Raw genomic sequence first — 25,253 nt, 5'->3', positions numbered from 1 at the left:
TTGAGGGGGAGGGGTTGGGTGGGGGGGGGGGGAAATGAACAAGGAAGGATCCCGATAGGGACGATGCAGATAGAAAACGGAGATAGCGGGATCTGGGGGGGTGTGTGGGAGATAGAGAGATAAGACGGGGGAAGTATGTAGTCGTAGTAATATGCGATTGGAAGTATGCAGATTCCACCGAAGAAAAAGAAGTATAATGGATTAAATTTTGTCACGTAACCGGAAACTCCGGACGCTTGACGCAAGAATCTCGGCAAGACAAAAATAAAGAAAAAAGAAAAGAAAAGCAGCCAAGGGAGAGGCTTGGAGATTGGGATCTCTAGTGGAGTGTTGGACAGGTGATGCAGGCACGAATAGCTTCAATGTGCTCCAAGCAGCCAACGAAAAGCTGCCAACGCAGGTGACGTGCGTTGATACGGGATACGGACGAGCCGCGGAGAAGAAGCTTATCAGTAGAGAAGCGAGAGATAGTAGTTGTACTCCGTACTCCGTCGAAAGAAGCAGACAAGGAGTAAGTTGGATTGTCTCTTGAATCTGGATAGATTCAGTACTCACTCAATCGATCTTCGGAGGCGGAGAGCGGAACCGGAGCAGTGACCAGTTGGCACGGTGTCTAGCAGAGCAGTGGTTTGAAAATGGGGGAGGATAGCGACGAAGTTATCTGAAGAGGAATCCAGAGGACTTTCCAAGCAGCAGCTGCAATAGTCTCGAATGCTCGATAGTCCGCTCCGTCATTCCGCGGAGGACAGGCTGTTGGGATGAAGCTGAGAGAGGAGCAGTGGTAGCAGTGGTAGCAGTGGTATACAACACTACTACTACTAACTATTACTACTAGAAGAGATGATAGATGTAGAAATAATGATGATGATGATAGTGATAATGATAGTAATGATGATGTCTGGGGAAGTCCCAACTCTTGACTACCTATAGGATTCCCTATTACTACTATTACTACTACTACTACTACTACTTACTATATCCAAGATCCAAGAGTTCCCGGACTGAATGACTTCGCTCCGGACAGTAGGATGTGATGGCGAAAAGATTGGATAATAGAAACATCAACACTCCAACAAGATCCCGACTCTCTCCATGCGATCATCTCGACTTCGCTTTTCCCACACGTAACAGATTGTATGGAAGATGGATGGATTCCCGTCTTGGTCGCTGGCTGCGTCCATCGTCTTGCCTCCCGAGATAAGCCCTCCACCCTTGATTGGACCGGGGTCATCACCACCTTTCGACAGATTACGTACTGTGAATTCGATCCCTGGGGAGGTTGACTCAGCACGATAGGTCTGGTTCATTAGGTACTAAGTTCACTTCATGGGAAACAGTACTGCTCCCACTCCCCAGTTGGTCCTGTCCGGATCTTTGAATGGGAGATAACCTATATGTATCCATGTAGGTAGAGTATGTATTGTGGTTGATGGGTCTGTATCTCCTAGATCGCCTCTTCTAACTTAGTAAGTTCAAGCCATAATGGGAGTCTCAGTACTAGTCAAACCTATCAAAGGACAGCCAGGAGCATCTCAGCCAATCACACTGCTCTGATAACGTGTTCTTCTGCTCCAATCACACCACCCGTAATCCTCCCAATCGGGTCTGGACTGCAACGGGGATCGGCCCCTTGCAGCTGGTTCTTTCCTGCTGTTTTTCTCCACATCCCACCTATCCTCATGCGGTTAGTCCGGCTCTAACAATATCCAATCCTGATATATTAGCCTGGGTCCCATTGGTCTGGTTCATCTCGGGCAGCACTGCTCCGTCCGTCCTGAGAAGCTCTGGCCCAGCCAGAGTCAAATCAGTCAGTCATAGACTCTCATACAGTACCTTAGTACCTACTGTCATAGTCTCGTACCGAGATGATACCTAGAAGTCCTCCATACCTTGAAAAAGCATTCATCTTTTCATCCTGCTTTACGTACTACGTTCTCTGCCATTCCTTTAGTCAACTATCTCCGGAATACCGAGCAAATCGCCATGCACGCCAAGACTCTCGCCGTTCTTATTTTAGTTAGCTGATGAGCACTCTAATTTCTGCCTCGGCTTAGTCATACCCTACAAGACACCAGTATATCCTGTCCAGGCTGTCCGATGATTCTATCCCTATGTATCCAAAGTGATCCTGTCGTCCTGGCATCCGTCGTCCTCTTTGGACAGATGCAAAAACAACTGGATAATCATCCGATGCCCTATCCACCGCCTGTAAGGATGCTGCTTACCTGTGAGCACCCAGTACCGCGGTCTCTATCCTGTCGGTCTTAGCGTTCCATGGGTTGCCCGTCGAGGTCTCGGTGGCTAGCCACAAACATCACGGATTACCTTGAGATCAAAGGCGGCGTTGTGGTTCTCAGTGGTCCTTGCACGACGTATCCTCATTAGTATCAAAATCAGTTGTTGCCATCGTCATCCTGCCATTCGAGCCATATGAGCTGATTGATTTCTTGATATCTACGGAGGCCATCCGATGTTGGGCATCCTCGGTCACACATATGTCAATCTCAAAACAGGAGGCTAGGCTATATGTACTGCAGAGCGGGACTCGTCGTGAAGATAGATGACTCTGGAGCTTGGGATATTCCATACCAGAGTGATAGCACATCGTCGTGAGGAACTCGATGCTTACATTGGTGGCTAACGGTTCCTTGTCAGTCTCTCGGTACATTCCCTGAATAGATATGAAATGCCCCTCAATGAGCCTGTGGTGAGGGTGTTCGAATTGCAAATTGAAAGCATCTTCGAAGTCATTCATTTTACCCTGGGTTCCGGCTCTGTACTTTGTCAATCATACCATCACGGTGCATGTAGAGACGTCGTAGTTGGGTACCTTGGCCTCGCGTTGAGCAAAAGAAATCACAACGTCACCTATCGTAGATCAAAGGGTTGAACCGCTCGGTAAGCCCAGACTCCCTGTCTAGTATTCTCTCTACTCTGGTCTTGACCAGAATCAGCCCTCGATCTCCTCCACCAAAACACGTGACTTTATACTTCACCGTCATTGACACAGTCTGAAAGGACTTCTTCAGCATAGGACTAACTGTACATGCCTTATCCATGCAATCATTCCTCCACAGGTATGCCTCAAACAAGAAGAAAAAAAGGAAAAGAAAAATAAAAACGCCCAAAAGCTCCATGCTATCCAGACAAAAGCCACAACCCCCGCAAAGCAAAAAAAAAATGCCATCCATTACCCAATGCGCTAGCCCTACTCGGTGAAATTGCGCAACTTGGTCAACTCATCCAACAGCTCCTGCAACTCCCCATCCGAGATCTTATGCTGCAGACTCGGAATCAGTGACTTAGCCTCCTCAGCATTATCGCAGCACAGACTCCCTGTCCCCCGTCAGCAATGATTTTTTTTTTCCCCTTCGTTTTTTCGAAAGAGAGAGAAAGGCAAAAATCATACCCAGCTGCGACCGCTCAAACATCTCCAGTTCCGTATGCGAGTTCAGCAAGCGCTCCACCGCCTTGATATTCTCCTCGTCCTTGAACCGCGCAAACACCTCGAGGTAGTCCAGCGTCTTGGTGAGGTTTCTATTTGTTCCGCGCGATCAGCCTCACATTCACATGTCTCCCCCCTCCTCCCCCCCCCTCTTAACCTTGAACTATATCAAAACAGCTGGAGCAGAATAGCACAACATACTCCGGTTCCTCGTATTTCTTGCCGCCCCGGCGCTTATTCTCGAGGACTTTGTTGATGACCAGCCGCGCCTCGGAGAGCGAGAGCGTGTGAGTGTTTTGGTCCGCGCCGAGTTTCAGCGTCGAGGCGGCTTCGAGCTCGCCTTGCGGGAGGGTGCGTTTGCGGTGTGTGGCGGGGGGCAGTTGGACGCTCATGATGAGGGAGTTGGCAGTAGGGGATTGATCGTGGAGTGGCGGAGTGAGCTGTTTCGTTTCGTAAGGGCGAGAGATCCGGTTCTAGGATTGTTGTTGGTGATAGGTGTCGTGGGAGGTGATGCGGAGCGGGAAAACTTCGTGGATGTTTTGCGGGCAGTATGAGGCGGTGTGGGAGCATACCGCTTTCCCTTTTATTTTTTCAGCTTTTCCCTGAAGACATGTGGATTATGGAATACTGCTTGCTACTCCCATACAAGTCCACCACAGAAATATTGAGGGTATCAGATTCGTCGACTACGACTCTACCAAAGAATATACCAAATCCCAACGCCTCATGCTATGCGAGGACTACCGCTAGATAACACGCCCCGTAGCTTGTAAATCATATTTTCCGAAAGGCAACCTCGGCAGGCAGGCGGAAGCTAGCGCAGAACATCTGCTTCTTAGGACTGACCAGTCGGACATTGTGGATGGACAACTCCAGGCTCTCGTTCCCACTGCCGCCGACCCGATCTTCCGGCGTGATGGTGTAGCCGATTCGCTCGGAGATGCGCTGGCAGATGTCGATGTGGTCGTCCAACTCATTCTCCGAATGGCCCGAGAAGCAATACACATGAACCATGGGCAGGCGCTGAGAAGTCTGCGGGGCAAATAGCGACTCCTTGCCCGCGTAGACTCCGGCAAACGCATCGAGGAACTCAATCGCCGTCGCTGGAAGATTCATCACGTAGTGGTCGAAGAACAGGGGCCGGTGATACTCTTCCGGATGGGGCGGCGGCGCCTGCTCCACTCGCTTCCCTGTCTTCTTGTCCCGCCGCACCTTGGGGTGAATCGTGATGGTCACGGGTTCGGCCTCAAGCAGCTCCTGCGCAGACCAACGGATGAACTCGCGGCCGTCCTTGTTGAACGGCGTGACGAACCCCTCCACCTTATTCCGCTTGACGGCGTCCTGCATGACCTCGTACCCATGCGGGTTGAGGTCATTCGCCCAGACAAAGATCTTCTTGCGGCCCGCTGGCACGGCAAACGGGCCTACGCCCGCCATCACATCGCACACCATCTCACCCTGGTTGAACTTCTCCACGAGCCGCCGGTGCTCCGTCTCCAGACGGCTGTTCCAGTACACGCGCGCATAGTCGAAGCGGAACTCACAGTCCTGCTCGTGCTGCACGACATTCAAGTCATTCTCACCCGCCAGCAGCTCAAACGGGAAGGTGCGGAACTGGCTCTGCGACCCCACATCCTCCGTCTTGTTGATCACCGTCCGCACCGCCTTGTTCTTATCCATGAGGATCTCCGCAATCAGATGCTTGTACGGCAGATACTGCTCACGCAGGTTCAGATGCAGCACATGCCCCACCTGCGTGAACCCCTGCGGGATCTCCTGCAGCTCGTCCTCCGGCAGAATCGACGAGATGATGTCCGCATACGTCCAGTAATCGTAGTCCAGCGTCAGCTCATACGGCCGCAGCCCGACCTTCCCCTTCTCCACCAACTCGTTGATCGTGGGCGACCACGTCGCCGCCTCGTCATGCTTGATCTCCTCGCGCAGCAGCAGCGCCTTCTTCACCTGCCCGCCGTCCTGCTCGGCCACGTCCCGGATGGACGTGAGCCGCGGCAGCGTCAGCAGATCCTTGCTCTTGTGTAACTCGCCGCGCACCTTCGAGATATCCGAGTTCTGAAACACCGTCGCGGCCGAGAGCGGGATCGTCTTGCGGAAGAACGAGCGGTCGAGGACGCGCATCGCGCGGTTCACCGGGGGTCGAAACATTTCGGGGAGGTCGCTGCTGCGGAGCGAATTGGAGTCGCTCATGGGGTCCATGGACGACGCGAGTTTATATGGTATACTGGGTGCGTGTGTTCAATCTGATTATGGATTATAAGGCATCAATGTGCTTTGCGTTTCTATTCTTGTTTTGGTAGTTCTTCGTCTATAGCGGGGGAAAGACTCATCTTTTTTCTCTCTATTCATCGTCCAAGGATCTTATCGGTCACGTGACAGGTTATAGTAGTCCTATGTAGACTCCTGGGATAGGAAGAGACCAGTTCTTCTAAGAAGATGATGAATTCAGTTACCTCATACAGTATTTGCGTAATGTCTCTTTACTATATATATATTGTACTGTTGTAATGGAATATACCCAGCGTTAAGAAAGGTCACAGCAGCACATAAAGACATACCTCCATAGTAGCACTGGTATAGAACAACTCAAATGCAAACAAGATAAAAAGGTCATAGAAAAATAAAAAATACTTACATTGCCAGCTTGGGTATCATAAACACAATCTCCCTTCCCTCCCGACTACCTGCTCGAAGCAAGCTCAATCAGCGACCCCTCAAGCCATCAATCACCGCCCTATCCATTTCCCTCTGCGACTCCAGGCTCGCGATTCTCTCATTCAGTCTCATGATTGTCTCGTCTTTCTTCTTCAGCGCAATGCGCGAAATGTCCCGCCCACGGCTGATACCTTTCATCTTCAGATCTTGCCTGTTCAGAAGCCCCATCAGCTCATCCTGCGCCTGCTTCGGCACCACCACCTTGTGCGCCTCCAGGATCTTCAACGCCTGAAGCGCAAGCTTCGACGAATCCCCACCCACATCCGCCTCCAGCACATTCCTGAACCTCCCAGGCGTCGGTGTCGGAGTCATCGAGATCTCCGCCGACGACGGCGGCGGCAACCGGCTCCCCGCGCCTAGCTCTAGCCCCGTCCCCATCCCCGTCCCCGTCCGCGGTGAGGAGACCAACGTCGGCGTCATCGAGACAAAGCTACCCCCCCTCTCATCCTCCATCTCCGATAGCTTCCTCTTGCCAGGCGACGCATAGGTTTCCGTACGCGCGGCCTTACGCGGTCCATCCTGGCCTCCGCCTCCGCCTCCGCCTCTGCTTCCCCCGTTCCTCACCCCAGCCCCAGCCCCAGCCCCAGCCCCAACCCTACCTCCACCTCCACCTTCACCCCCGAGCCCAAAATTCGGCTGTCGCGGCCGCCCAAGCAGCTTCGTAACCTCCGTATCCTCCGCATCATCCTCGCCTTACCCGTCTTCGCGGGCGTAGGCGCGGGCATGGAAGCGGGCGAGTAGCCGAACCTCACCTTCACATCCGTCTGAGGCGTGGGGAGACCGTTCGCGAATCGTTGGGGCTGGACCTTAGTCGGCGTCGCGGCCGCGGAGCCGGGTTCGGAGCGCGAGTTGGCCAGAACGGTGTGCTTCTCGCGGGCCTCGGCGTCGCTGTGCCAGAGGAAGAAGTTGCAGCGCTTGTTTTGCGGTTTCTGACAGGTGTAGACTGGCGGATAACTTAGCATCGGCTTCTTTTCCTTTTCCCAGCGTACATCTTTATGGTGTCTCGGTTGGAGATTAAAAGGGGGGGGGTGGACATACACCATCTACCATGGTTGACTCCATGGTTCTTTGTCTGGAGCTTAACCGCCGGCGGCCGCTCGGGGCAGTTGCACCTCCAGACGCCGTCGAGGAAGAGACCCCGTAGCGGGACGGCGGTGCGAGGCGAAAGGCCGCCGACGGCGGATTTCTGGGGAGAAAGCATGGCTGTAGCGATGATATAGTATCTCACATTACATGATGATGACACGTGAAGCATCAGGGGGGGCGATGGGTTTGAATTTGGCAGCTGGGGACTTTGCTTGTCGCTATGGAAACTGATAAGCCAACGTCACAATGCGGGGAGGAGATCTTTACGATAGTCCGTTCGCTGATCTCCACTATGCCGATAGTGGTTCGGTGTCGGTTAGAACTTCAGTCAGATAGAGTGAAACCAAAGGAGATGATGGATGTTTGACCGACTGTGTAAGTAGCAGATAGATGTGCTTCAGAAAAAGTTGAGTCAAGGTCATGTGCCGAATGGGAAGGAGAACGTAAGCAAAATCCGACAACAACCCATCCATCATGTGGCAATTATATTAACTCGGAAGCTATAAATTCTATGCGATTATCTATAAATGTGAAAATGCAAACCACAAGAATGGTACTCAAAAGATCATCCGCAGCGGTATCATCACCCCAAGCTACACACTTATTCCGCAAGTACCTGTCGCAACATGGCCCCAAACGGCTCCGATAGCTTGAGAATCTCCTGGACCTCCGGTTTCACTGGCTCTCCTGCAGTACGTCGCAGGTGGTCTTGTTTCTTGTGGCGGCGGCGTCGCTCGGCCGTGATAGGATCAACGTCGTCCTCTTCTTCCAGTTCCTCAGACTGTTCCGATCCGTCGTCAGAGATGGCAAGGTCTTCAAGATCGGCCTGGATTGCAGTTAGACACGAAAAGCACTCCTCAATAGCCTTTCCACAAATACATACCTCGTCTAAGCCAAAATCACTGCTCCGGAAGGTTGAGCTGCCAGGAAAGGTCTCGTTCCCAGTTCCTTCCGCAGCCATCTTCTGCCGCGTCTTATTCAAATGCCAGCGCTTTCGATCCGCGTGCCATTTGATCAGTGAGTCGATCTCTGCGAGGGCTTTGGACTCGTCGATCTGGCCGACATCCTTGGCTCCATGAAGCAGGGCGTTCATGTCAAGCTTTCCCCCATGAGGTCCACGACGCAGAAACTCCAGAATGTCTTCAATCCAAGCCATCAAGGAACCAAACAGTCCATTATCATGGAGATGTACTTCGTGGATGAACTTGTAGAAGTTATCCTGGTGACGCTCACACAGATCAATGAAAGCCTGGACGGTCTGGTTGGGATCAGCGGACACGTCTTGCCGCTGGCACTTTTCAATGACGGCGATTGCGTCGTCGGCGAATTGTGCAAAGTCGGTGATACTGCTGTATACATTTGCAGACTTGTAAACGCGCACCAGAGGCTCGTAGAAGATAGTAAATAGATCCCGGAATAACTGAAGCGTGACCGGTTCCTCGACGATGCTGAGCATCATGGCCTTGTCGCGTTGTCGGGTGTAGAGTTTCAGCAGCTGCTTCATATTTGCAAACCACTGCGCTCCTTCTTGCATCTCGAGGTCCACATTGTCTACAGCATGATTCCAGGCGACGTAAGCGTTGAATACTTTGCCAACCTGCTCGGGGGTAATCTCGGGCTGTAAGAGTTCTGATCGCAGAATTGCCACGATCAAGTCCACATCCTCAGCAACAGCTTCTTCCCTGATTTCGTTCTTGACATCCTCATCGGCATTTGTAAAGGCCTTGAGCTTTCCAGCCAGGATAGGGTCATCAACCTTGGCGACCAGCGCATCGATTGACTTCTGGAATTGCTTGATGCCGTCGTTCAGCGCTATTGAAAAGATACGCTGGAGGAGAGACCGCGATCCAAACGGCTGGGCGAGGAAAAGATCCAGGACACCAGTCATCACCGCCGCGGGATTGGCGATGCGGATGACATTCTTCATCAAAGTGTAGGGAACAAGGGAATGTATCCTCTTAGCCTGTGCGAACAGCTCGGGGGAGTTGTCTTCGGCCAGAAACAGGTGGTAGATGGTCGCGGCAACCCTGTCAATTTGATTAGTGACTGTCACTGTCATTGAGAATGGTGATTAACGCACTCGATCCGAAGCCACTCAGCGAACTTTTGATACTGAGGACTCAACTCCGCGATGGTATTCTTCTCACGAATCTCAGAGAACAACTTTGTCAGGCCGTCTAGATCCCAAGATTAGTCGGTTAGATCAAGTCCCAGTGTGTCTGGAAGGATGACACTTACTGCTCTCCACAATATCGCGGCGAAACTTCTCCATGTAGACATCCAACTCCGCTGCACGCTGTCTTGCAATCTCGTAGAATCGTTTCTGCTCCTCGATCCTGATGGCGTCCAATTCCTTTCTTTTGTTCATGTCTATTGTCTCCTCTTCATTCAAAGTGATCGGTTGCGCAGTCAAAAATTCTTCTATGGCCTTTGACTCGGCTATCCGGTTGTTCTGCAGCAAGGTGCGAAGGAATGCTCGAAGGGAGACCCGCTGTTCCTCTCTGTAGAGCACTGCTTCTCTCGGATTTTCTCCTGAAACTCTGGCGGATTTGGTAGACCGCATCGAAGATCGGGACAACGAGCGATGGTGGTGGTTTCCTGGAGCGAGCGTCCGACCACTGTATCCTTCAGTTGTGCCCTGCGTCGACACAGATGAGATGGAGGCATCATCGTCATCCGCCGAGCCAAAGAAGCTCGCAGCGGTCGATGTCTTGTTCTTCCTCGGAAGAGGGGACAATGTCTTGCCAGGAAACTCGTGTCGCAGTCTCTTATGCAGCTTCACAAACTCCCCATATCGCCTGGCCACGAATATGTCGGGCTTGCCCTCACGTCGTACACGGAGGATGAATTCCTAAAAGACCATCAGCCGGGCGTTCCGCCAAACATTCAAAATTCCATCCATCCAATATCCACTCACCGCATGCTGATGGTACCGCACCGTCCGCTTGACCGACGTCACCCGCACCGCAGCAACGTTGACGTCCCAGCCATGGATGGCGTGCCCCTCGGGCATATTAACCAGAAGCCCCTTCTCATTCGCACCTCGATCCACCACCTCCATCTCCGAGAACTGTATCCGCTCCTCATACCCGGAAGCTGTGGGGATGCCCGACACCATCATCAGCTCGACAAGTTTCTCACATTTCCGCGCCAGCTTCCTGCGCTTAGTTTCCTCGAGACGGTCTTCGGAAGATGAGACGTGTTTCTTCGCGAACGATTCCAGAAACTATTCCCAACGAAACGAATCGTTAGCCCACAATTTCCTTTGCCCCTGCATGAATCCCACATCAACAACCCCCGACCTAGGAACACGCACCACTTGCAACTTATCCTGCCAGAACTCCTTCTCGCGCGCCTGGTCGAGGAACGGAAACCGGCGCACGTGATGCACAAAGATATATCGAAGAATAGGCAGCTCCGAATCGACGGGGGCGACTTCACCGTACTCCGACTTGAAGGGCGCCCCAAAGCGGTGCAGGGCGGTCGGCGAGTTCAATTCGGTGATCTCATTACGGACTTGCCGGGCGATCAGCTCGCGCTTGAGGTCTATACCGCGGCAGGGGAGGGTCAGCAAAGGCAATCCAGCATTCCAACCCCACCAAGCAGTGGGGGTAGAACACGAAAAAGGGGGTGAATTTATTGCTGACAGTGTTCTTGCTTCCCCGTCAGGATCTGGCCTGGCGGGGTATAAGTCGATAAGGGTCGACCGACTGGCTGAGGGAATCCGTTTGAGAGCCGGTCGGGAGCTTGGGAGGAGGGGTTCGCGTCAAGCATGGTGCTTGAGCCAGGGACCTGGGGGGGGGGGGGAGATTATGCTTCAATCTTGATTGTTTGCTTGCTTTTCTTTTTTTTTTCTTCTTTTCCGTTTCAGACTCGAGTAACAATTCTGGGATGAGAGACGGAGATGCGACAGAGATTCAGCCTCGGATGCGAGATGGTCGGAATCCGTCTGCCTAATATGCTGGCACAAGAGTCGTTGATTTTCGGGGTAGGAGGGGGATGACGTCTCTGCGATCCAATGCCAAGCGGGCAGGACTCGTCGCTTTTTGTCTTGCTGGGAGAGAAGATACTCTCTGGAGATAATGCTACAGAGAACAAAAGGAGTAGAACAATAAATAATTAAGAGCTTTCTTCAAGAAGGAAGAAAGTCCACTAATATGAGGAAATAGAGTCGACAACTTTGAGGAGGAAGCGAGGAACCGTGAACTCACAGGAGGAGAGTTGAGCGTCGTCAGTTCTTCCTTCCAGCCAGTGACAAATCCATTAATTATCCACCAGCCAACCGAAATGTGGCTACCTAGTCTAATTTGTAGTACTCCATAGTATAGACTCCTGTTCCCCTTGTACGGAGTTCAACTGACTGGTCCTCGATTCTCCTATAACAGTATTTTCCTTGCAGTCCCACTGAGTCCGAACACGTCCAGCTGGGGGTCTCAGCCCTGTAGCCCCGCTATGTGTGCATACTTTTTCCCTAGAAAGGCATCGTCGATAGTTGATACCCAGAAGAGTCTCAGACACGTGAGACTCGGCCGGACTCGACTGTCCAATTAATTCTGAAGATCTTACGAGCTTACGCCTAGCCTTAGCAAGACTACATGATTCCTGGGGGGAAGGATTGAATGAGATAAATTCCCCGTAGTGGGAGTGATTGGCAGAACACTCATCTGATCTGAAGCCAGGAAGATCGCTCAATGAAACAGGGTGGACCAACGGAATACATATAAACAATAGCATAGTCAATTATCCTTGTATACAAGAGCCAATTCAAGCCAAGCATAACCAATTAATCAAGGGAGCGGACAGTGTCCCACCCCCGTGAGTTCGATTCTTGTGAGGGCCACCTCCGAGCAACGCAGAACAGTGGAGAGTGACAGTCAAAGCAGAGAGCCAGCAAGGTCGAAAGTTGCCAGGGATTGCCGATCCTCTAGCGTATAAGGAGACACGCTTCCAAAAGCACAAAAGAACAGACGCCAAACCAGATAGGTCCCAAACTCCAAAAGCAAACGGCGCAGAGAAAACGAGCGACGACAGAACATCCAAGTCATTTTGGCATTTTAGAAAAGATCCATATCAACATCCTGTGGCCACCCTTGATTCATGTAAGCGATACTGTCCTGGACATCGAGCGGAGGAAACATCTGGTCAAGGTTCTGCATGCCGGGCAGGTGGCACGGATGGGACATGTCCATCGCACCGAGTCCGAGATTGGCCTGGTGTCCATACAGAGGGAAATCCAGCTTCTTCTGTTCGGTGTGCTCCTGCAGACCCGCCACCCCTTCGTCCATATGGCAGTGACTGGGAGAATAGAACGGGAGACCGGAGTGCTGCAGTGGCGAGGCATTGGAAATAGACGGGTCTCGGGAGAAGGAGTTCAACGCATTGACCTCGGATGAGCTAGGTGGTGTGAGCAGCTGCATATTCAGAGTCGTGAACTCCTCGTCCAGATTCTGCACCTCGAGCTGGTTCCAATCCAAGTCGAAGTTCAAGCTGCTGGTGTCGGTGGATGCAATGGGAGAGCCATCGAAACCCATGGATGTGGCAACCAGATCTGGAACCGGTGATGCAGAGTCTAGAGATTGGCGCTGGAAGTCCGACGGAAGAATCAGACCATTGGGATCTGCTGCTTCCAGCTGGGACTGGAACGCCTGGAAATCCAATGAAGTGGTCGGTAGCGGACTAAAAGCATTCACTCCACCAGCAAGATCCGCATAAGGGCCGGTCTCGGTGAAGAGCGGGAAATCTTCACTGGCGGTCTGCGTGGGAGGATCGGCAAACGAGAAGGGTGGATTTTGTGGGTAAGAAGCGACAGACTCGAATGGCGAAGGAGTAGGACGGGTGGCAGGGGTGAGGATCTCCTGAGCCTTTGAGCTTGGAGTCGCAATGCTAGGCGTCTGCGAGGCGGCTCTCGTAGATGCTTTCTTGCTATTTCTGCCATTATGCTTAGAACGCACATAGACCCAGCCATGCGCCTTCTCCATGTGCTGCTTGCAGTTGCTCTCTCTCTTCGACTGATAGCTACAGGGCGCGAAGGTACATTTGTACAGAGCGGGTGCTTTAGAGTGCTTGTCATTGATGTGACGATCTCGCTCCTTTTCTGTGGGCCATCCAACCTCGAAATACTTGCAGGAGTCGTCGTTGCACTTCCACGGCCGCGAATGGGTCTTCTCGTGTTTCCTGGCAGAGAGTCAGCATGCCACTAATGAAAAACAAATGAGGGGAACGGGAAGGCTCACGTCAGATCGCAGGGTCGCTTGAAGACTTTGTCACAGTCCTTGCACTTTTGATTAATGTCCATTGGAGGAGCATTCTTCTTGCGACGAGCCATGGACCGTTCGACACCCTCATCGACGGATCCAATGCTCAGAGAACGCTTGATCGAGGGTGTGGCGCCCTCCTCATAGGGCTTTCCGGTGCGTAGTGAAATCATTTCGCCGTCTTTGTGAACTACGAGTTCAGCAGGTCGTCCATTCTTGGACAACCCGCCTTCCAATGTCACAGGGTCACTACTGGGATGGTTAAATGCATACAACAATTCGAGAGAAGTGGGTAAGAATATACCTCGAGGCACTAGCCCGTGCTGGCTTCTCGTTGGAAGACATCTGGTTTCGCGATGCATTGATCATTGCTGCGTACTGGTGAATCTGTGCGACGAGGTCAAGGAAGTAGCCGTTAGTGTAAGGCCGGTCTGTTGGCAGCCGTTGATCGCGAGAGTTGAGATGCTGAACAGTCGAATAAAGACACTGAATCGTAAACTCGCAAAAGCCGATATACGACGCCCTGGTGGTCGCATAATGCTTCAAACCGAATAAAAACAATGAGCAGTGCACCAAACGCCTTTTGCCTGAAATCCACTTACCGGAGCGAGCCACAGGAGTGTCTTTTCAAGATCACGGAGGCAGTTGATTTCTTTACTGACGATCCGCTGAGGAACACTGCGAACAAGTGGGTGGAATGCTTTGAGTTTCTCCTCACCGAGAATCGGAACAAGGAGGTTCTTTTCTATCTGCTTGCAAGCACGCGCGCCCAATTGGTACTTCGCGATTTGCTTAGGGTTGATCGCAGAGATCGAACTGGTAATGGCTGACTGGGTCATCTGAGAGCCAGACATGCCAGACACTTGGGGCTCAAAGGACAGCTGTCCAGCTTTCACTGTAGCCGAACTATTAGTGGATGTCGCAGAGCGGGGAAAGTGATGGTCTGAAACATACCTTTACTCTTGTTGGATGCTGACAGGGCTTCACTTCCGAGGGAGGTGCCCAACCCACTATCCGAGGCATGGGAATGGCTTTTGCGGACCTTGCGGGGAGGCTCCATCTGGGGCGAGTGTGGACGCTTGGTGGGCTTATCCGCCAATGGTTCCGAGTCGAAGTGAGCTTGGAGAACACCTCGAGGGACAGGAAGGTCGTTGTCGCTAGAAGAGTTGAGTGGACCGGTGGCATCAAGAGAGTCAAGGTCAAGGTGGTTCAAGATGTTGGCCATGCGCTGCTCTCCGGCGGCGATAGCCTCGAGGCTTCTGGGGCATGTAGGAGAGCGACGGGGAAGGGTCCGGAAGTTAAGGACCGGATCCTGATCTCCTGAAGCTGGGGAAGGCGAGTGGAATGTCTCTGCCCTTCTCAAATACGGACTCGAAGGACCATCATGGCTTTCAGGAGATGCGGACGTGATGAGGGAGGGAGGTGCTGTCTTTAAGGGCCGGCGACGCGGATGAATCCGGGTCGGCTCAGCCTGGGGAGCAGACATGGCTGAGAGGCAAGCACGAGTCACAAGAGAAGACAGACTTCGCAGGTCAGCGGAAGCGAACAGGGTAGCGCGGATGCTGACCAGCTGCGGTGACTCACTCACACGCGGAGTAATCAAATGAATTCGAAGCGATGATTGTTTTGAGCGATGCAAATGACGTACATGCGAGTCAATGGCGCGGTGTCTATTCGAAGTTAGCCTGATTAAGTGTCGAGCAACAGCAGCAGCAGTAGCTGGAGGATATATAGTTGAATAGAGCCACGGCACTCACTGTGATGGAAGAATGCTGATGAGTTGGCGATGGCAGCGATGCAGTGCTCTGTAGGATGTTGCACGTTTGGTTGAGATGGATGAAGTGCTCGTTGATAGCGGGCTCACGATGAGATGGAGACCACTGTCCTGGACGATGGATGGATTGATAAATGAAAGGCGATGGAGAACAAATATGAATGTGATATAGAAACGTGGTCGGATGGAGTAGAAGTATGATTGAGACGGGTCGGATGAGAAGGCATATAACGAGGGATCGAGCAGTCTATGGGAAGACTTATGGCGGGCCTTGTTGTCCCAATACCTCTCTCACTCTCTCTTGTCCTCTTGGTACAAGTAGATGGATACTTTGGACAATAACAACAACGGCAAATGCGATAATTAAACGAAAATTAAAGAGGGAATAGCAAAAATCGAACTCACAGGCGGGGGAGGATGATGAAAAAAGAAAAATGGATGGGATGAATGGAATGCGATAGGGTGGATAGATAGATGGATAGATGGATAGATAGACAAGACAGCGAGGATGGATGATTATTGATGATGATGATGGTATGAGCAGGACAACCTCAGCAGGCGCTGGGAGGCCGTTTTGGCCCAGCAGCGGACCTGTTGGACCGCAGGCTGCGGCGGCTTCGACGACGTTCAGGTGTCTGCCTGATAGACGAGCACGCTAGGCTGAGATAGGGAAGGTGTGGTCGGGTTGTTCTTTACTCTGATTGGCCTGCTTACACTCAATGATCATTGATGACCCATTTCAACTGGCGCTTTACCTTATCAGTCATCGGCGCAGTCACTTAGCGGTATTTATTGTTGTCTCTGTCCTCTGATGTGGTAAACCTATGTAATCTTTTACGGTGTATTTATTGTGTATTCAGCATCGTCTAGAATTGTGATACAATTCGACAATGATGATGAGTTTACATTGTCAATCCAAAGCATCTCCCGTCGTCTTTACTAATCTTGGAAACCCACAGTCGTTGGAATAATCGTCACTCGGGAGTCGCTGTCAGTAGTTAACCATTCCCTGAAATAAAGGGGCACTGTCTCTTTGTCGAGTGGTAACAATGTATCATTTCTGTATTGCACTGCCTGTTCCTAGTGTGAAACGTGAACGGGCCGGACAGTTCCATGATCCGAAAAATACAATACCAGCGGAGTCGGACACTTTGGGACGCCGACCGCGAGAGAGCCGCAAGTCCGCAACCTAACCGTTTCAGGGCCATTCTCTTCTAAGTTCTGAGGACCTTTTGGACAGCAAGTAGTAGTAGCCAGTAGCCACTCCTCTAGACGCGAGGGATGTCTCACTTTTCCATCTCGGACTGGCCCCTTTTCGAACAGGGTTCAATTCTTGTTGAGAACACTAAAATTTGACAAGCAGGTTACTTGAAGACTTGAAGTTGAGGGGGTGAGATCTTGGGAAGTTGGGATTGACTGATTTGTTGATCTTCCGCTTTCCAACACCCTTCTTTGTCCAGTGAGCAAGAGCCTCGTAGCCAGTGGGCGTCGATTGAAAAGACCACCACCACCAACAACAACAACCAACACCTGCTGGATTCGTATTTGTAACTTGTTCTCATCCTTTTTGACACACTAAAGTAATGCAGGCTACTACTAAACTACTCAAGTTCTATCTAACTACCAGTACTCCGTAGCACTGGCTGCATCTCGTCGTGCCACCATGCACGTCGGTGGCTATGTGCGGAGGATGTCTACGAGCCTCATCTTCTAGTCCGCATCGTCGACCGCTCATTATGCGCCTCAGTCCAATCATATTCCTTGGAGAGTCTTGATATGTCGGTGACTGTTCCCGAGATATCGTCCTTGTCTGTTGGTGGCTTGGTGCATATTGTGCATGACAGGAGGAGGCGGGAATCTAGAAGGCCACTGTCCCACTCCCATCAGCTTTTGTATTTGTTTCTCTCATCAAATGATCGAACGAAAAATGACTGGGGAACAGTCTACTACAGTAGCTGCAAAAGAACTGCAATGAACACTACTGTAAACAGCGTGGCAGATACTCCGACTCCGCCACAAGTGGGATGTTGCTTACTGGCTTACACTATCATAAAGGGATGTCCAACTCTCATAAGCGCAACTTTGCAGTCGAACTTCCATTGGCATGGTCCATGGCTCATTTTCTCTTCCTCTCAAATAATAATATGTCTGCCACCTGTAAAAGAGATTCCAGGTCCATCAAATCAAACAACCGTTTTTCTTCCATTGAATCTTGTTGCATTCGATTCGAATCCCTGCCAACACAATATCCAGAAACTCGGTACCCTGCGGAATTATCAAGCCCAGATTCATCTGCTCGGCGCAGTGATCGGTGGTGCCCCTGTCCTCTGACCTGGTCTTCTATTTTTTTGCTCTCGGACATCCCGGATTAGCTAGAGACTTTCGATGCTTGTCACCTAACCCCTTGTACCGTGTACCCCGAGTACCCCGAGGCATTGCGACAACTGTTCTATTCCAGGGTAGGCTACAGCATTCTCCGGGTACTAGATCGAACTACTGCTGGTACCTTCGTTGTCTAGATAGTCTCCTTAGAGCCATCATCTCCTGATTGTTTCTTCCACGCGTTGTCCGCGCAATCCCCTCAATCAAAAAGTCGATGCCTACATCTATATAGGTATGCACTTTTAATGATTCTGCACTAAGCTAATGGAATTGTACTGCCTGAAGCCGTCGACACTGTCATCACACCCAAGCTTCGCTAATCCAGGCACTGCCCAGTCTCACTGCCCTTCTGTGAAGAAGTGACCTCAGGAAGCTCTGCGACTCTTATCATCTGCTTCGCACCATACATTGGGCACTTGCAGTATACTCCGTTGACCCATTGGAGCATACCAAATATAGCTAGGATTGCGTAGGCGCATCTCCTCAGAACGATCAACGATGACGGTCTATCCCCAAAATTAGTGTGCTCCAAGTGATCCCCTTATCATCTTAGATCGTGGCCTCGATATCCATCTCGTCTAGCATTCAAAGAAGGGCTGTTAATAAATCGCGAGGTGCAGATGAATGTCGTGCTAGAATACCCCCGGGTATACTACGTATGCATACCGCACGCCGGACAAACTCCGAATTTGAACCCCCCTGTTCAAGATGCTCAGCATTACGATAATGTAGTTCATAGAAGTCCTTGCTGACTAGCATCAAGTTGACCTTCTACGGGGGTGAATCAACATTCATCAGGAGACATTTGTAGCACCTAAATAGAGAAGCATACCATATATCAGCTTCTGGTGATGTACTACTATACACTAGTCTAAAATAATATCTAGTTTAGTATTACTGCACAATCCATTATCTCTAATAACCTAACCCTTATTTAAGTCCAGAAACATAGAGTATATTAATATTATCCCTGAAATCCCAGTAAGTATCTAGTTAGTTAGCTTTAGCTACTACTTTTAGTTTAAGGATCTCATCTATAATACATATAAACATCTTAGTATTATAATAATATAGTTTATAGAAGTCCTTGCTAACTAGCATTAAGTTAACTATCTATAGGGGTGAATTAATATTCATCTAGAGATATTTATAGCACCTTAATAGAGAAGTATACTATATATTAGCTTCTAGTAATATACTACTATACACTAGTCTAAAATAATATCTAGTCTAGTATTACTGCATAATCCATTATCTCTAATAACCTAACCCTTATTTAAGTCCAGAAACATGAAGTGTATTAACATCATCCCTAAAATCCCAGTAAGTATCTAGCTAGTTAGCTTCAGCTACTACTTTTAGTTTAAGGATCTCATCCATAATGCATGTGAACATCTCAGCATTATAATAATATAGTTTATAGAAGTTCTTGCTAACTAGCATCAAGTCAACCATCTATAGGGGTGAATCAATATTCATCCAGAGATATTTATAGCACCTTAATGGAGAAGCATACTATATATCAGCTTCTGGTGATATACTACTATACACTAGTCTAAAATAATATCTAGTCTAGCATTACTGCATAATCTATTATCTCTAATAACCTAACCCTTATTTAAGTCCAGAAACATGAAGTATATTAATATCATCCCTGAAATCCCAGTAAGTATCTAGCTAGTTAGCTTCAGCTACTACTTTTAGTTTAAGGATCTCATCTATAATGTGTGTGGATGTCTTAGCATTATAATAATATAGTTTATAGAAGTTCTTGATGACTAGCATCAAGTCAACCATCTATAAGGGTGAATCAACATTCATCTGGAGACATTTGTAGCACCTTAATGGAGAAGCATACCATATATCAGCTTCTTGTGATGTACTACTATACGCCAGTCTAAAATAATGTCCGCCCAGAATGTGATTCGCTTGGTCCGGCCGTGCCATTGAGTCCAATTGCGAGACCAAGACGCTTAAATTGCGAGCCAGGGCTGATCGGGAGCTATGGGCTGGGTGTTGGCTCTCTGTTGTAAGAGCTACCAGATGATGTACATACTGTCTATTTGTGATGCTCTCTAAGATCAACAGAATGTTCTTGCTGTTTACTGAGTATAAGGACTGTCAACAGGATGATTAGGCTGATACGAAACAGAGAGGATCTGGTGGGCATATACTATATAGCCCCCATGAGGGAGAAGTCTGTTGATAAGGAACTCGCCATAGAGCTATATGAGGTATAAAAATACTTTGGATGGCGGAGAAGGCAAAAGATACCATTTTGTGGGGGAGGTTCAAACGCAGCCTTATGGAAATATGGGAATAGAATCGCTCTTACCGCCTTCTTTCGTTGTAGAGCTACTACTGACCTTCCAGATGTATTGCATTCTGATAATTATCTCACTCTTCCTGATAATGAAACCCTTCCCAGATCTATGCTTTCTTGATCACTAGGTCTCGTGAAGCAGCTGGACCTCGGCTTCGGGAAGTGGCAGAACGCTCGGGCGGTGCCGAACAGTCACTCACTTCCCCCGGACTCTTCTCCAAGCCCTCATCCTTTGCCCGCAATCACATAGACTACATCTCAGGCCCTTCTTTGCTGGACTCTTTATATCAACGGCCCTGGGATGGTAAAGATGAGCCGTTGATCTTGTAATAAAATCACCATCCGCCTCGGTCTCTCGAGCTTGCACCCTCTTCTAACCTCGGCGATTTCCCCGGACACACCATTACACCCCGACAGTATGGACTTCGAACATCACAATATGGCCGCTGAGCAGCCAAAGCGAAGAAGGCGAAACATTGCCAAGCGGCGCCTGCGCAATAGGGCACCCATCTCTGCGCGCCTGGCCCTGGACAGCCAACTGCGCGGGAGCATTGGCATTGTGTCGGATGACCTGGCAAACGACCTCTTTCAGCCGCCCTCGGTCACAGGTGAGTGAGAATTGCGGCCTTGCGGATACTCTCACAGAAAGGGTCTTTTTTGGCCCATGTTGTGTGTCCGCTTGCTAATTCTTAGAACCGGCTGCAGACGACACCGGAATCCGCTATCTCGCCATCTCGCCGTATACTCCTGGGTCGAGCGCGGTGGAGGATCTGGCCTGGACGATCGTTCCCGTCAGGTTGGAGTCTCTGGATCGCTCTCATCCTGCTCCCCTCCCCCACTCAACGGTGCTCTTCCCAGACTCGGCAGATTCCCTACAGCCATTCATCCAGACCCTGACCAAACTTGATCCTACGCGCCACTCCCTACAAGCGCAGCGTGTCGTCGAGATCCGAGCTCTGGACGTTGTTCCTCTGCATCTAGACACTGTATTTGTCACGGTTGAGCGGGACTTGCTTCGGAACCACGATGATGTCCAAAGCAAGTTTGGAGGCGGGTTTACCACAAATGCGCATGGCCCGAACGGGATGTGGGCAAAGGGCGGAAAGGGTCTCGAGATGAAGAAATATTCCAAAAAGACAGCGGCTGACGCGGAGGAAAGACTCACCGCAGCGGTCAGAGAGGCTCTCGGGACACAGAAGGTGGTGCATACTGGCGATGTACTGCCGCTTCCGCTACCACCGCATCCAATCACCTACGCTGCGCCTCCTCCTGCCCGTATCTCATTCTGCGAACCTGTCTCCCAGGGCTTACTTGCTCCAACAACTAAGATTGTTCTCATCCAAGCGCGCCCGCCGGGCCAGAGGGCGCAGAGAAGCCTACGGTCTACGTCCGGTCTGCTCAAGCAGGTCGCCGAAGATGAGGCGGATGATACGTCTAACGAGCAGTTTTATTCTGCTGCGGAAGACAAGCCTACCGAGAGTGGGGCGGAATTGGAAAGCGCAACACCCCCGGACGACTCGGAAACCGAGGACTCGGCCGGCAACGTTAGCGATACCTCGGATGATTCGCTGGACGACATGATTTCGCTGTCGGCCCCGCAACTCCCCCAGCCTCCTTCCGGAGTCATGTCTTCAATCACTTCCGCTACCCCTCGTGCTGGTGGTCGGCGCCTTGATGGATATCACACCCCGGGATCCGTTGCGTCAAATTTCACGTCGACCACTTTGCGGCCGGGCGGTAGAGCATCTGGCAAGGTCTTCAAGGCGGAGGGTCTCCTTCGTGGGATCCCTGCTGAGCTCCTGCATCCCAAGCCTCGCGAAGACGATGACACGGGGTCATTCATCTATGTGGATATCAGCACACTTGCGAAGATCGGTTGTTTCTCCGGCGACTGGGTGAAGATTGAGGCTACTGAGGAACCTCAAACGAATCTCTTTTCGTCAATTAATCTTGGTACATTCAACGAGCAGGAGGAGGATAATGGGGATTGGCGAGCAGTCAAGATCTACGGTTTGCCGGGTCTTCCATCTGCTAAGCCTCGGTATTCGATCAACCAATCGTCCGATCGCCGTCCCAGCATCTCACAACGCCCTCCTGTGCGCCTGACTCCATCCGTATATGTCCCCCCACTGCTTCTCAACAATCTAGACAATCCGAAATATCTACGTCTCTCGCCGATGGCATTTGCAACAGGGGCATCTAGATCTGGCGTCTTGCACCAAGTGAAGACCAGCGTTGTCCGCCAACCACCTCTGGCGAAGGAAGTGAATCTCCTCAAGGTGTCGACGCCGCTCTCCATGGACCGTGTTCTCCAGCCCGCTTTATTTGCAGGTCTCAAGCAATATTTTGAATCTAAACGGCGACTCGTGAAGAGTGGCGATCTCGTGGGCATCAGTGTCGACGAGGGTCTCGGTCGAGCTGTCTTTTCCGGTGCTGCGGCTACAGATGGTAGCGCTGCGGATGAAGACTTGACTACACGGCTCAATCAGACCGGAGAGGCTGCCAATTCCGGGTTAAAGAAAATCGGCGTGGCCTGGTTCCGTGTAGCCCATGTGGCTCCCACCCTGCCCGACGATCAAGATGAAGCCGGGGAAGATCAATGGGGCGGTGTGGCCGTCATTGACACGGCGACAACCCGGATGGTGCAGGCTGGCAGCGACGTCAGCAAAATCCCTGGCACCCTAGATAATGGGTGGGAATATTGGCTAGGTGTCAAGACCGTCCCCAAATCCGTCAGTGATGTACCAACCCCTCACGGGTTGGTTGTCGAGCCACCGCCATCATTCGTATCCCCCTTGCAGAAGCGGATCCGTGAGCTGATGGCCGTGGCGACGAGTCCTCGCGCAATCCAACTGGGCATGAAGCCGGTAGTGATACTTTTGCGGTCGCAGCAGAGACACATTGGCAAAACCACGCTCGCGACGCGCGCTTGCGCGGATATTGGCCTGCATACCTTCCCAATTGATGCGTACGATATATTGACGGAGGGGGGCGCAAATGGCGGTGATGTGAAAACTGAAGCCTATCTCAAAGCAAGAGCTGAGCGGGCCTTCCACTGCGGTTCGCACTGCACCGCGCTTCTCATCAAGCACATTGAGGTGTTGACAGCCGACCGGATAGTATCTGCAATGGGCGAGATCCTGGCAGACGCACGGGTTGTCATTGCTACAACGACGGACGTCGAGCAGATTCCCGAAGGAATACGCAGTCTGTTCACTCATGAATTCGAGCTGACTGCCCCGGAAGAGAAGGAGCGTGAAGGTATTCTTCGGAACGCTGTCTCCGAGCGGAGCATCAAGCTAGCGCCCGACGTTGATCTGGGATCGGTGGCTCTGAAGACCGCCGCGCTCGTCGCTGGAGACCTGGTGGATGTCGTCGAACGCGCGTCAGCGATCCGGACTGCTCGTCTGGAGAAATTAGCAGAGACCGCAAGCAAGTTGGACGCGGGCTCGAAGGTCAGCGTCAGGGACGTCCTTGTCTCCGGTGGTGATGCAGCACGAGGAATTACCAAGGCTGATTTCGACGCCGCAGTCGATGCCGCACGGAAGAACTTCGCCGATTCCATTGGCGCACCCAAGATTCCGAATGTTAGCTGGGACGACGTCGGTGGGTTGACCAATGTGAAGGACGCCCTTGTGGAAACCATCCAGCTGCCGCTGGAGCGGCCTGAGCTGTTCGCCAAGGGCATGAAGAAACGCAGTGGTATCCTGTTCTATGGTCCGCCGGGTACTGGAAAGACCCTACTTGCCAAGGCCATTGCGACCGAGTTCTCTCTCAATTTCTTTTCTGTGAAGGGTCCCGAGCTGCTGAACATGTATATTGGTGAATCCGAAGCGAATGTTCGACGAGTCTTCCAGCGAGCTCGTGACGCTCGCCCTTGTGTCGTCTTCTTTGATGAGTTGGACTCGGTGGCGCCGAAACGTGGAAACCAGGGCGACAGCGGTGGCGTGATGGATCGCATTGTCAGTCAGCTGCTCGCCGAGTTGGATGGCATGAATGGAGGCGAAGAGAATAGTGGCGGTGTGTTTGTCATTGGCGCGACCAACCGGCCGGATCTGCTTGATACAGCGCTGCTGCGTCCCGGTCGTTTCGACAAGATGCTCTACTTGGGCGTCTCCGACACGCACGAGAAACAAGCCACCATCCTGGAGGCCTTGACACGCAAGTTCAATCTCGACCCGGAGGTGTCTCTGCGCCGCGTCGCCGACCGACTGCCCCTGACTTACACCGGAGCCGATCTCTATGCGTTATGCTCGGACGCGATGCTCAAGGCCATCACGCGCAAGGCTACTGCAGTGGATGAGAAGATCAAGCAGCTACCAGGCGAACCGGTCAGCACGGCCTACTTTTTCGACCATCTTGCGACCCCGGATGACGTTGCTGTCATGGTGACAGAGGCCGATTTCACCCGGGCTCAGGGCGAGATGGTCCCTAGTGTCAGGTGAGTGTTTTTTTTTTATATATATATCTTTTCCACTACTAGCAAAGTGCTTGCTAACGATGTGTAGCGCGAAGGAATTGGAACATTTCGAGCGGATTCGGCGGTCGTTCGAGTCTGACGACAAGAAGCAAGAGCCTGAAAACACCTCGGGATCCGGTTCCAAGCCCCCGCAAACCATTGGCGACGCCCTGGAAGCCCTCAAGCTGGGACATCAGCTTGACGGTATCGTGGATGGGCCAGTCATGAATGGAGATCACGTCCCACTTGTCAACGGCAAAGGGAAAGGAAAGATGGGGTCGGCGATGGCGCGAAGTGCGAGTGGGCACTCCATCAGCAGCAAGGGCAAGGGCAAGGGAAAGCACAAGGCCTTGACTGCTGGAGGAGGAGAACCCGATGGCTACACGGAGGATGGGCCTGTTGCGAACGGGGACGAGGACTACATTGTCCGAACGGACCACTTGGTGGACTCGTCTCAATAGATAGGGATGGGTATTGGATTTATTTGCATGTACATTTTTAATGGCATCGGATGCTGTATACCATTGAGAGAGCATGATGACTCCCGAGCTTCCCTATCTTCTCCCTAGTTTGTTATCTATTGGAGAAGCGACATACTGCCAGCTCTGATAAGTCTCTTCCAGTCTCCATCCTAGTTAACCTCGGAACTCCTCCGTCGATAGCTAAGTTATACTCGGGTACTCCGTAGTGAGTGTTACTAACAATTTATGCTCCTCACTCGGCGTGCACAAGCTTTCCCTCCCAGCTTAGCAGTTGCGGTTGGCAGAACTTAGCCCTCAGGATGCCGCAGATCCTCCCCG

At 51.4% G+C, this 25,253-nt stretch overlaps 7 protein-coding genes across 7 annotated transcripts in view, besides 9 other annotated features; 2 read left to right on the top strand and 5 right to left on the bottom strand.

The window, feature by feature from the left end:
• ACLA_035990 (uncharacterized protein) overlaps positions 1-123 on the top strand; it is a gene marked incomplete at both ends in the record, with an annotated part of 491 nt that extends 368 nt beyond the window's left edge. Inside the window, one exon of the mRNA XM_001270821.1 lies at positions 1-123. This exon is cut by the window's left edge and continues 119 nt beyond it. Coding sequence (XP_001270822.1) covers positions 1-123 — 123 coding nt within the window.
• Positions 124-775: 652 nt separating this feature from the next.
• Positions 776-802: a microsatellite.
• Positions 803-855: 53 nt separating this feature from the next.
• Positions 856-897: a microsatellite.
• Positions 864-896: a microsatellite.
• A 39-nt stretch (positions 898-936) lies between the features above and the next one.
• Positions 937-971: a microsatellite.
• Positions 942-976: a microsatellite.
• A 2,232-nt stretch (positions 977-3,208) lies between these two features.
• Positions 3,209-3,837, bottom strand: ACLA_035980 (DNA-directed RNA polymerase II subunit RPB4; the record flags this gene model as incomplete). Its single annotated transcript, XM_001270820.1, has 3 exons — positions 3,209-3,336; positions 3,410-3,537; positions 3,647-3,837. 3 exons carry the CDS (start codon positions 3,835-3,837, stop codon positions 3,209-3,211), a joined length of 447 nt encoding a protein of 148 aa, XP_001270821.1.
• Positions 3,838-4,219: 382 nt separating this feature from the next.
• trm5 (tRNA (guanine) methyltransferase) lies at positions 4,220-5,659 on the bottom strand (the record flags this gene model as incomplete). Its single annotated transcript, XM_001270819.1, has 1 exon — positions 4,220-5,659. The coding sequence occupies one exon, from the start codon at positions 5,657-5,659 to the stop codon at positions 4,220-4,222; it is 1,440 nt and encodes a 479-aa protein (XP_001270820.1).
• Positions 5,660-6,163: 504 nt separating this feature from the next.
• On the bottom strand, positions 6,164-7,376 carry ACLA_035960 (uncharacterized protein; the record flags this gene model as incomplete). Its single annotated transcript, XM_001270818.1, has 3 exons — positions 6,164-6,694; positions 6,928-7,118; positions 7,214-7,376. 3 exons carry the CDS (start codon positions 7,374-7,376, stop codon positions 6,164-6,166), a joined length of 885 nt encoding a protein of 294 aa, XP_001270819.1.
• Positions 6,739-6,771: a microsatellite.
• Positions 6,740-6,767: a microsatellite.
• Positions 7,377-7,862: 486 nt separating the features above from the next.
• On the bottom strand, positions 7,863-11,035 carry ACLA_035950 (PX domain protein; the record flags this gene model as incomplete). The annotated part of the gene is made up of 7 exons (XM_001270817.1): positions 7,863-8,087; positions 8,145-9,288; positions 9,342-9,438; positions 9,500-10,112; positions 10,179-10,487; positions 10,578-10,807; positions 10,909-11,035. 7 exons carry the CDS (start codon positions 11,033-11,035, stop codon positions 7,863-7,865), a joined length of 2,745 nt encoding a protein of 914 aa, XP_001270818.1.
• A 1,280-nt stretch (positions 11,036-12,315) lies between these two features.
• On the bottom strand, positions 12,316-15,001 carry ace1 (putative C2H2 transcription factor (Ace1); the record flags this gene model as incomplete). Its single annotated transcript, XM_001270816.1, has 5 exons — positions 12,316-13,435; positions 13,495-13,767; positions 13,820-14,055; positions 14,118-14,410; positions 14,470-15,001. The coding sequence occupies 5 exons, from the start codon at positions 14,999-15,001 to the stop codon at positions 12,316-12,318; spliced, it is 2,454 nt and encodes an 817-aa protein (XP_001270817.1).
• A 753-nt stretch (positions 15,002-15,754) lies between these two features.
• Positions 15,755-15,784: a microsatellite.
• A 2,611-nt stretch (positions 15,785-18,395) lies between these two features.
• Positions 18,396-19,578: a microsatellite.
• Positions 19,579-20,412: 834 nt separating this feature from the next.
• Positions 20,413-24,914, top strand: pex6 (AAA family ATPase peroxin 6; the record flags this gene model as incomplete). Its single annotated transcript, XM_001270815.1, has 3 exons — positions 20,413-20,602; positions 20,688-24,435; positions 24,503-24,914. 3 exons carry the CDS (start codon positions 20,413-20,415, stop codon positions 24,912-24,914), a joined length of 4,350 nt encoding a protein of 1,449 aa, XP_001270816.1.
• Between the last annotated feature and the right edge of the window lie 339 nt (positions 24,915-25,253).

Source organism: Aspergillus clavatus, genomic scaffold, assembly GCF_000002715.2.
Source record: "Aspergillus clavatus NRRL 1 1099423829802 genomic scaffold, whole genome shotgun sequence".
NCBI lineage: Eukaryota > Fungi > Ascomycota > Eurotiomycetes > Eurotiales > Aspergillaceae > Aspergillus > Aspergillus clavatus.
Note: the sequence above shows the minus strand (reverse complement) of the source record. Positions and strands in the feature narration are given on the sequence as shown.